General features: G+C 33.3%; 1 protein-coding gene across 1 annotated transcript in view; it reads left to right on the plus strand.

Moving 5' to 3' along the window:
• The window catches only part of LOC113044051 (VPS10 domain-containing receptor SorCS1), a 143,656-nt gene that overhangs the window by 79,815 nt on the left and 51,183 nt on the right, over positions 1-12,658 (plus strand). The window contains exon 3 of the mRNA XM_026203639.1: positions 5,015-5,114. Coding sequence (XP_026059424.1) covers positions 5,015-5,114 — 100 coding nt within the window. The remainder of the gene's footprint in view (positions 1-5,014; positions 5,115-12,658) is intronic.

A 12,658-nucleotide genomic window follows, 5' to 3' on the forward strand; every position in this document is an offset into this window, starting at 1 on the left:
GGTCCAAGGTCAAACGTCGACAGGGGAAAAACGCTGCTGGGCTGTAATACAGCTTTAGGCTAGAATTTTGAAAGAGAAGCGGGAAAAAAATATGTAGAAGCTTGTTATAAAAAGATGATGTTGTAAGTGTTTTTAAAGATGTAAGAATAGCACAGTTCTCTGGCATTATCAAACTGCAAGTCAAATGAGGTTTGTAAAACTTTAACATCCAAACATCATTTTTATTTTTACGGTTGGACGTTTGATTGCACACTTTTAAAGTGGTAGTAGATATTTTGATTCTCTGAAGTACGTGTGTTCGCGTCGTCTGTGTGCGAGTTGGCAAGACGTTGCTCTTCTAAAATAGATTTGAAATGGCAGTTCTACCCCGAAAAAACATGTTTAAAAAATGTCAGGTCTCAACCGAACACAAGTTTCACATTAGCACACAGATGAACGTATGAATATTTTATAAAACTCACCACATCTTCACCGCAGCCTATTTTCAAATGCTGTCAATATTCAACATTTCATATAACAGGGAATGTAAACAACAGTTTGTTGGATATCTTTCCTTCTCTCTTTCTTTATGACACTGTGTTTATGTAGGTGTGCAGATACCGCTATTCTAAAACAAGCAAACGAAAAGTGCTTTTCATTTCAAAAACAGCTTTTAATTGGATCTTTCTGATCTGTAATGAGGCAACCGTCTCTTTCTGGGATTCTGAAGGTCGACACATTATTCTGGAACAAAATTCTTTTTTTGAACACTTAGTGTATGCCAACTGCTTTATTTTATTTTCAAATTTTTAGAATAGTCACAAAACTAATAACTACTTGGAATGTACCCTTTTAGTTTAACCGTGTTGCTGTTTATCATCCTCAAGTGACCTCACGGTCACGGCCTGAGCTTGAGTTCTGGTCAGGACACATGGTTGTTGTTTCTGTGATGTGGCTAAACCGCCGTACAAGCAGTGTAAAAGTAACTTCTATTGAGCCCATGAACAAGACTCTTAACCCCAGGTTACTCCAGAGGGGCTAATTGTGTTAACATTTGCCGTTGCGTTATGATCTATAGAGCGAAACATTAACTACAGTGTTATCATCGTTGGCATATCGCCTGTAGTTCTTTGAATCGCCAAGTTTTGGAATTGCAGCCAGGAATGGCATATACTTTACAATGGAAATTTCAGCTTTGCGCAAGGTTTGAAATGTCCAGTATTTGTTAGTATTTATACAATTATATATAGGGGAGAGCAGGGGCGAAAGTACCATTTTTCAGAAAAACTTCATTTTAAAAGATAATATTGTGTACAGAGATATATTTCTGCTGTGGCCAGTAACTCAGAAGTGTGGTCTAACAATACCAGGTGGTATTTTGTAGAAATGTAGAAAGACTTCAGTATAATTTCACTTTGATCATAAGTTGAACATTGTTACTTTCGACCCCATCGGTTGGGACGTAAGTAACACACAGGTGGGTCAAAAGTAACACAACAATATAAGCTAGATTGTTTTCTGTTAGTCTTATTTTTCTTAAGTATACCTGATTGTGACCTTGTTAATAAATAACTGCAAACATATTTTGTCCTTTATTTAAATAATAATAAAAAAAAATCTACATAATGCACAATATAAATTTTTTATCACATTAGCATAATAAAAAAACTCTAAACATGGCTATTTATGTTTCCATCCAGTTGTTTTTATGCATAAATTGAAAATGTGCATTAAAACATCTGGAAACACTGCAAATTCACAGGTGGAGGTGTAAAGGCTAAGATATGGCTAAAACCTAAATATAAATGTGATGTAGCAGCTGCCCAGAGAGTGATGTTCCTCTATGTCCAGAAACACACTCTCAAAAACATCTGGATAAAACCAGACCTCTGTCTGTCTTTCTGACCCTCACTAAGACATATTCTTTTGGTATAATATGACATAAACATTTGTAAGAAATGATGCAAGACACAGAAATTCACAATATAGCTTGCACTGGAACAAAATAAATACTTTTTGTGACTGTAGCGGGACAAAAGTAACAAATTTGAAAATGCAAACTTTAGGATTATTTAGTGTTAAAGCACTAAATAATCTGTAGATTGATCATTACTTTCACACATGAAACAAGAAAAACAACACGACTAATAAAAAAAAAAAAATAATTACCGCTTCAACAATTACTTTACTTTTTGCACTCGAAAACAGTTTTGCGGACCTAACTTCCGGAAACGATGAGGAAATCACATGATATTTCTCAGCTCCGTCAAGGATTGCATGCTGAACATGCTGTCATAGCTGGGAATGCAAATGCAGAAAGAGGCTCGGAGAAAATCGCTTTGTTACTTTCGTCCCGTGTTACTTTCGCCCCGGTTCTCCCCTATATATAAAACTGAACTTTATTGCAATGTCATTAGATCACTTTGCATTGTCTAAATAAGATTTAATTAACTTATTAAAATTTCCAAGAGCATCCTGATAAACGTTTGTGAACCCATGTTTAACAAGTCATTTTGTTTTTCAGTTTGCAATGTATAGCGAACCGGCAGGACTTTTTTTGTCGTTGTGCTTTACATTAAAGCACTGAACTGAAAGGGCCTTGGGTATGTTGTAAATCGATGAGATAAAAGAGCTAAATGACTGTTTTTGCTCTGTTTACGATGCTGAGAACCTTAATTTCATCTCAGTGGACCTTCCCGGGCCTAGAAAATGACATATATTTAGTTAATAACCAACAAATGCTACATATAGCACCAGAGCAACACAGCTGTATCCTCTGAAATGGCTGTGTTTGTTTGTGTAGATGTCAGGGAAGTGTCTGTTGTTCCCCTAACAGTCAACAGAGGGCATCCTCTCTGGAATTCCCTGTTTATCCCAAGCTTGTTCCCATAGTAACCAAACACCTGTGTTGCATTTAGAGCTCATTAGTTAACCGTTAAATGCTCCCTTTGTTTCAACGGTCATTTGTGAAGTCTTATTTGTAGGATTAATGCGATCCTGACCAGCTGTCTTTGTGTATTCTGTTTAATGCTCCAGTTATTGAACATTGTTGTGTTGACCTAGTCTGTCTCTTGGATTTTAATCTTTTTTTTTTTTTTTTTTTTTTCACCCGATAGTGAAAAAAAAAAAAGAAGCCAGTGTTACTTTTGGCCTGTACTTTATTATTTGGAACTGTTATTGTATCATGGAGAAACTGCTGAGTTTCTAGAATACAGAACTCAGGATGTTGAATGATGAAAATGAAAAGTCAGTTAGCAAAGTCTCATTAACATTCAAAATGACAGATTCTTGAGATAAAACTCTCTGTGTGTCTTTCCTCAGCTTTGACTGATGGTCTCTTTTCTTTAACTTCCGCCATACTGTAAGTTTAATTAAAAGCTGACATTTTGTGTGAATACTGATGGGCATGAGGATGATGGGCTGGCAGGGGGTCTACTTACAGAAATTGCATTTTAACTAAATCTAAATATTTGCTGATGTGAAAAAGTATTAAATTCTATATCAACAAGATTTGATAAGATATGAGTTAATGAAAGCTCATTACATAAAATGAAATGATAGATCCTAATTGCTTTAAGTGGATAAAAAAAGGTTGAAACTGAATAAAACTTTGGATTAGATGTATTAAATTATTTAAATAAAGTGCTATATAATTTTTTATACAAAATAAAAGTACAACTAATAATGAATTTCATAATACATTAATTTATTATTTTTCTTCATCCAACTGAGTCTCATTGCAGTTCATTATATATATATATATATATATATATATATATATATATATATATATATATATATATATATATATATATATATATATATATATATATTATTATTATTATTATTATTTTATTTATTTATTTATTTATTTATTTTTTTTGGTGAATTGGTGGCTAAATATGTATTTGTACAATCTCATTTGTATTGTATTTTATATTGTATTTTCATTTTCTGAAAATCATATGTTTTCATACAATTCATATTGAGATCGGAAGTCAACAGTTATTTCTATCCTAAAAGAGAACATTTCCAAAAATGTCCTAGTTTCCAAGAATCTCAAATGTAACATATGGCCCATTATTGACAATTTAACATAAAATGCAGACACTAGAACCAAAGATTATCAAATGTTTGTAGATTAAGATTAATGCAGATGTTGAATAATATGCTTTAAATTGCATGCTTATCACTCCTTAGCAATTCAGAATTCATGTTGTTGTTGTTTTAGAATTAGATTGTACTAAACTAGGCAACAACAACAAAAAAGTTTTAAACATACACTAGTCATTTCAATTTAACACAGATTAAATTGTTAAAAATCATTAAAACTAAATTAACTTAATTTAAATTCAGTCACGTTAATTTTTTACGAAACTCCTTATTAAAACACATTATAGTGTGATTGATTAAAATACACTTTAATAGATTGGCGTAATGCATTTTAATTATGCTAAATCGCAACTTCATTATTAGAAAAAAAAGTATTTACAAATATATTTAACTGTAACTTTAACTGACATTAAGAGAAGTACACTTACATTGAGAAGTACACTTTTTTGTTTTTCAAATAAAGAATTGCAATGAATGTGCAATTATGTGGGTAAAAAAAAATACAAATAGCATTTAATATAGATTTATTAAAATATAATACATTTGAAATCAATCTCACATTATGTGCATTTAGGTTTTCCAAAACATTAAATTCACAGTGTATTTTGCATAATAAATACACTTTATAAAAGTATGTTTCCTATGAAAGCACCACCTCGTAAAACATCTATGATCCTGAGATTAGGTAGATTCATCCATCTCTTTTTATAAAGCAATGTACAGGGTCATGGCCGCTGCATAACTAGAAAAAAAATCGTTGCAACCTTTCTTAAACTTGTAATTACCTTCCACAAATCAAATTAGACACTTAAGAAGTGTTTCGCTGCCATGAATAAGCTACAGTTCCATATTTTAATTCTGATGCTTTAATTACAACGGCTGATTCCCCGGGTTCTCATCAAAGCCTCTGATTGCATTTCAGGTCAACAGATTACGGAACCACTTACGAGAAACTCAATGAAAAGGTGGGAGTAAAGACCATCCTCAGCTATCTGTACGTCAGCCCTAACAACAAGCGCAAGGTAAGATTAATGGCGTCAGTTTCTTTTGCTACAGCTATGCATTGTTAGTCTTCATGATGTCTCTTTTACGAAAGTGTCAAAGCATTTTTCAAGGTGATTATGCTTATGTGTGTGCGGACCTCGAACCCCTCGATCATTTATGACCGCTGGCCGTGTTGGAAGGATTTCTCAGGTCTTCTTCTTGGCTCAGTGTACTGTTGGCTAATTTATCCTCTGGTAGTATTTACTAACCTCTCCCGCTTTTTATGAGATCAATGCATTTTAAAGATTCACTGACTACGCCACGTAGTTTTCACTTGAAGATATAGTAGCATTCAAAGCAAAACGCATTCGTATATCATTAATATTGATAAGGCTGTATTTTTTCAGTTTTTACTTTGAGGGCTAATGAATTATGAACAGGATGAAAAGAGATTCATAAATTGCTAGTGTTTTAATCAAAGGCATGACAAGAAGGCTTGTATTTATGGCTTGAGGCTTGGGAGTTTGATTTGACAGTGTAAGCTATCTTTCTCTTTCCTCCTTCTTTAAACCTCTTTTCTTTCCCTTTAATATTTTCTTTATCAAGAGAAATTGTTTACTAGTTAATTGTGGCTATTAGTCAATTAATTATGGGTAGTAACGAAGATGGAACCTCCAGTAGTTAACATTAACATTGCTAAGCTACATGCTAGTCATTCATTTCTGTAAAAGTGTGTGAATTTTATGGAAACTTGAGTATTTATAATTGCATCTGGTCATTTGAATCAGTGAATCATTTTTATGGAATTTAGTTCATTCAGATGAAGCATCTGAACGAATCAATTCACTAGAATGAATCTAGATTTCCCAAAGCTACATATTAGATGCACAATGTCGTGAGGATGTTGTGTTTTGTCAAACTTTTGGTAACGTAATATGAGGCATTATCTAATTAAATATGCACAAATCTTATATTTTCAGAACAGAAATCAGAACAAGCAATGAAAAAAATTATATTGATGGATTGTGGAGTATGCTTTACAAAAATACTTTTCCAGTATTTCTTCTTCAAAATTTCACATTTCCTTCAAAGCGTTAACCACCATTTCTTTATTTGTGGAAGCTATTTTTTTTAATTTAATTTAATTTAATTTAATTTAATTTAATTTAATTTAATTTAATTTAATTTAATTTAATTTAATTTAATTTAATTGCAATACAATTCAAATGTATTTTATTTTATTCATTTGCAATAAAATTCAAATTTATTTTATTTAATTTTTCACTGTTCAAGTTGTTTAGAAATAAAATTCAATATAAATCATGCCAATTATAAACCATTATGTAAAATTCTTCAGAATAAAACTTTAAAGTTCGTTGTGTGTCACAAAAAAAGTCACTTTTGGTAAGATTATATATATATATATATATATATATATATATATATATATATATATATATATATATATATATATATATATATATATATATATGTATATATGTATTGCAATTGAAATTTACAGATGCAAATAGATAAAATGCATGTGTATTTTCAGTGTACAGAGACGAAAGCACCAAAATCGCAAAACTGATCATTCCTGAAAAATTATTTTTTTATTTATTTATTTTATTTTTTTTGGCCTTAAAACATGCCTACTGGAATGTAATGAAGTTAGTTATGTCGCTTCTTTTGCTTAATTACTCCCCAGCACTGCTGCTCAGTCTTGTTCCCTCCACTGTTCAGTTAAGATGCAGGAACTGTGGCAATCGTGGCACTCAATCATAATGTAATAATCCGGGATGTTCTTTTTCTAACAGATCAATTTTGTTTTGCCTACAGTTGTGGGTGCTTATTTAGGGATTCATATTTCCCAGCAGTTCTGAAGCGGCAGATTTAATTACGTTGTGTCTAGACGGCATCTCTACCACCAACACGCACACAAATGTCATCAACATCTGCTCAACGCTATACTGTATTGTTCATGCTCTCTGAATGCCAAAGGACAATCGTTTTCTTCAGCAAAGTAGCAAACTTGTACATCAGAGGGGGAGAGAGAAACCCACAGGAGATGTTCCTTCTTCTTGTTTCATCTAAATGCTTCATTTTCCAGCCAGTAATAAAGACGAAATGCAGGTTCACATAAATAGCTCCTCTCACTTCCACTGACATTATAAAACCAGGTCTGGGTCATAATTAAGGGCTCTACTGTAAACATAACAGCTTTGGGTCTAATAGAATAGTCAACATCCATTTTTCTGCTTTTATGCTAACATGTAATGAGGGGCGGCTATTTATATAAAACAAGCAGTCATTATGTTTGAACGTGAATGGTGATTTGAAGCAGGGCTGGTCAATGCAGCATATCACAAAGAGCCTTAATGAGTATAGTGTGGAGTGGAGAGTAGAGCTTTATTAACCCATTAATGCTAGTTGATAGTGTTCTCAGTGACACACTGGAACATATTCAACACAGCAACGAGTGATTACTCACTTAGATTTAGTGTGTATACAGCGTATACAGTAGTAAATATAGCATTTGTATAGTTTATTTATATGTTTTTTGGCCACTTTTTGTCGAGAGAACAGCAGAAAAGTTCTGCTTAATGGGAGCAGGTGAATAATAGAATATGGCTCCAACATTACAACATGTTTTTTATATTACTGTGTAACAAGACTAAAAAATAAAACAATTATTTAGACAAAATATTTTAGTTTTAAACTATTTTAGTCATAAGTCTAATTAAAGTATAATTAAAAATAAATCAATATAATCTAAATTTAATCAACAATATAATGGATATTATAAAATGTATAATGTACTATTAAAAATGTTCATTTTGAGAGTTGCTGAAGATAAATACAATACAAATTGTATGTGGAATTGTAAAAAGATTAAATTATAGCTACACAACCATTCAAAAGTTAGGGGTCTATATTTTATTCAACAAGAATGCATGAAATGAATCAAAAATGGCAGTAAAAATCATTTTAAATGTTACAAAAGATATTGAAATATTGATTTAATAAAAACTGTATCACTGTTTCCACAAAAATATTAAGCAACACAACTGTTTTTTACATTGATAATAACAGGAAATGCTTCTTCATCACAACATTTCTGAAGAGTAATTCAGCTTTAACATCACATAATAGATTAAATTTTTAAATGTATAGAATATATAATAATATGCATAAAACAGTTATTTAAAATTGTAATAAAATGTCATAAATTTGGCTATTTTTACTATATTTTTGATCAAGTTAATGCAGCCTTGGTGAGCAAACGAGACGTCTTTCAGCATAAAAAAATATTGCCGACCCCAAATTTTTGTAGAATAGTGTATGTATAATTACTTTTGTCTTAATTGTCTGCTGGTCAGGATATTATAAACCCATCTTCAAATCCTGCATAAGCATATTTTAGCAAAAAGAATGCATAAGAAATATGTTCTGGCTTGGTTAAAAAATATCAAATGGATGTGATCCAGTTATTTTAAATCTTCACTCTGCAAAGCGCAAAGCATGATACAGTATCCTATGTACAGAAATGACCACTTTAATTCATTCAGTATTGGTTTTTGTGTTCTCTCTCCCAGACAGTCTCCCACCCGTAGCTGACCGCATTTCTTGCAGGGTTTTGGCAGTGCCGCCGTTTCATTTTCCTCTCCGCTGTCTACAATCTGCTGTGGTTGCACTTTCTGCTGCGCGCATTTACCTCTCCCCGTGGCGTTCACTGTTCAAAACTACCGCACGGTGGTTTGGCTCATACCTCACTAATTATCCACCATCCTTTAATGATTGTAGAGAAATATTTAATCCCAATATGACAGTTAGTTTTACAGGGTGATTTCATTTTCTCCATCTCATTACACTCTGACTTCATATAATCTTTGCTATAGGACTGTATGACTTGCAAACCATACATTTGCAGCAACACGCCCCCCAAGGAACAGATTTAGGCATATTTCTGTATTTGTTGATGCCTCAAATTCAATTTGTCACACCCTGTAATGCACTCCTTAAAGCCACTAAATTTTCCACACTGAGAAATTTCTTTGTGAAATGTATAATAAAACAAAATCATTCTCCCGCAGAACACTGGCTTTTTCAGGACAGAATATAATAGAAATTTCATCTTGAGTAAATTTCATATTCACTACAAAGCGTTTCTGGCTTTGCTCATTTTTCTCATTTACTTATTTATTTATTTATTTTTCATCCCACTGCCTTGAACAAATTATCCACCTGACATTTTGCCACCAAAATCACAAGCTCCACATCTGATTATTTATCCTCCAAAAACATTCAGCCCCTTTTACAGTATTATATTTAGACCAGATTTAAACCATGGCTTGTCACTTGGATGCGAGTTAAACTCAAATCACTTATGGCTTAGAAATGCATTGATTAGTGTGTCTGTATCTTAAAATGATAACTCAAGACGAGTCATTTCTTTACAGGCCAAACTCCACTGGATTAAATGTGTGTGAAAAAGCAATCCCAGTAATATAAGTCCATAGTGAATACCACTTCCATCCAACTGTTTACTTACAGTAAGTTTGAGATTATAAAATGATTACATCAGTGTCAAAACAGGAGAAAGTTAAAAAAAAAAATAAAACCGGTCAAAAAAGGAGGAAGTTTGTCCCCATTGTATAACAGGTGGCCTTAAAGGGTAAGTTCACCCAATAATCAAAATTATGTGATTAATAACTCACCCTTATGCTGTTCCAAACATGTAAGACCTCCTTTTATCTTCGGAACACAGTTTAAGATATTTTAGATTTAGTCCGAGAGCTCTCAGTCCCTCCATTGAAACTGTGTGTACGGTATACTGTCCATGTCCAGAAAAGTAAGAAAAACATCATCAAAGTAGCCCATGTGACATCACAGGGTCAGTTAGAATTTTTTGAAGCATCGAAAGTACATTTTGGTCCAAAAATAGCAAAAACTACGACTTTATTCAGCATTGTCTTCTCTTCCGTGTCTGTTGTGAGATTTTTTTAAAACACAACAGTTTAAGTGATATCCGGTTCGCGAATGAATCATTCGATTTAACCGGATCTTCTTGAACCAGTTCACCAAATCGAACTGAATCATTTAAAATGGTTTGCGTCTCTAATACGCATTAATCCACAAATGACTTAATCTGTTAACTTTTTTCGCCAGATAATGAACAAAAGAATGACTCGATCATGAGTCAAGAACCGGTTGCATCGGTTTTCGGATCACCAGTAGTTCATTCAAACAGTTCGATTCAATAAACCAGTTGAAGAAAACGGTTCACCGGTTGCCCTTGATTCAAGCCTTCGGTTTACCCGCGCTCATAACATTAGCACAGAATTAGTTCAGAATCAATCACCAAAAGAAACACGCTGTGTTTCACGCTGAATCACACATGCGCAGTATCATCAGCTCCTCGGTTCACGAATAGGACGCGTCTGACAGAAACGGTTCTTGACTCGTGAACGAGTCATTATCTCGCTCGACTCTGTGTTCATCTTCAGTTCTCTCTTCACAGCAGTTCAGTCAGTGTACTGTTTGAGTAAAATAATTACTCTGGGATATTGGTTTGTTCGAACTCAGAGGGAGTGTCAGCCACATTAAAAAAGTTAATGGAGACGCAAACCATTAATGGAGACGCAAACCATTTTAAACGATTCAGTTCGAATTGGTGAACTGGTTCAAAAAGATCCGGTTACATCGAATGATTCGTTCACGAACAGGATATCACAAACTGCTTTGTTTTGAACTCTCTCTATATATATTTTATAAGATATATATAGTATATATATATATATATATATATATATATATATATATATATATATATATATATATAATTTTTTTTTTTTTCTTCACTTGGTTGCTGTCTGCTGAGAATGGACTATTGAGTCATTTGAATCAGTTGATCTAATTAATTCAATGTAGTCTGAATGGTTCATACTGTGAATGAATTAGATCAACTGATTCACTGAAAATATCTTGTGGGCATTGCTTATTCTCTCATTAATGATTCAAGGACAGCCTGAAAGATTTGAAGCAAAAACAACTTTGACTTCAGTCTCTTCAAAGCCATTGTATAATAGCATACTTTAAAGATCCTGTATGGTGCTTTTGTGTCCTTTTAGAAACTCACAAACTCCAGTCTCTATTGATCGAGCAGTACATTGTTAACAAACAATATCTGTTATGCTCAACAGAAGAAAAAGACCTAAAGGTTTAGGTATGATCGACATAGCATGGGTTGTTAATTATGACAGAGTTAGCATTTGACATGTCTTTAAAATCAGCTAAATGTAGAATGAGTGATTAAATGCACATCTTAATGAATCTTGTCCTGGTGGAAATGCCCTTTCAATGTGATTTAATTAGGTTTAGCTTTCCTTCTGCAAATATAAAAATTACGATCTCACAGAGGAAAGCAAAACTTACATACACAAAATCATACACATAAAGAAATGAAAATCCACTATTAAATAATAAAAGGTAAAATGTTTTGATAGTCTGTTCTCCTCTAGTGCCTCAGCCGTTAATTGTTATCACAAGGGACCTTTCATTCAGATTAGAGCGAGCGAACTGTCTTTTTACAAAGCAAACTTTCAACTTTCTTTTTTTTTTTTTTCATTTAATGGCTCTCTGTTGGCCTGCAAAAAGGTTATATGAACCCCACTTGAAGTTTACCAGCATACAACTGTGTTTCTGTGTGTAGTTGTGAGCAAATGTGTATGTTTAACACTATCCGTGCTTTATGAGAATGAAATTACAGGTAAACATTGTTTGCACTCCATCCCTGAGGACATCTCGTGCACTTTCATGTTCAAGGACCCGTTTTCATCATTTCTACCTCTCACAAAAAGGCACATTTTTAAAAAACTAAAACATCCTCATTAACCACCCACTTGTCAGGAGTACACCACACACATGGCCTGCTAGGAATGAATGGCTGATAGTGACCTCATGACAAACGGTGATACCTGATGACTAAGGCAGTTAAAGTCACTAAATCAAGGTTGAGATTCAGATCATTTGTGTAGGATTTTGACTAAGCTTTTGGCATTTGCTGTTCAACCCAAAGTGGTGAAATAAGTGTAATTATACAGTACACTCTTAAAAGTACTGCATCCACGGTTCCATGTAGAACATCCATGGAATCTCTCCATTCCAAGAAAGTTTTTTTTAGAATATTAATGATGATTCTATGGCATTGCTTTGAAAACCTCCTTTTGGAGCCTTTATTTTAAAGGAAGTATGTGTTTGTGTTGTTTTCTTATATAAAAAAGACTGTCTCTTAGCATTGCAACTCAACTTGAGCATCAGAAATTGGGTAAATACTGCAAAGGCTTGAAGAAACTAGCAGCCATTGTGAAACGAGACACATACGGTGGTTCTAAAATCCAGACCTATCTTTTATTCATGATTCACTTTGTGAGAACTGAAGCTGTAGCAGTTTTGTGTGCCAATAAAGAGAAAATGCAAGAAGCTAGTCTTAATGGTTGAGATTTTCAGTCTTATTCTGAGGTGGTGAGGGCAGTCCGTATGGAATGAGCTCTGCAGGGGAAACATTCACTGATGGGGCGGA

The sequence above is a fragment of the Carassius auratus genome, chromosome 26 (genome assembly GCF_003368295.1).
Source record: "Carassius auratus strain Wakin chromosome 26, ASM336829v1, whole genome shotgun sequence".
NCBI lineage: Eukaryota > Metazoa > Chordata > Actinopteri > Cypriniformes > Cyprinidae > Carassius > Carassius auratus.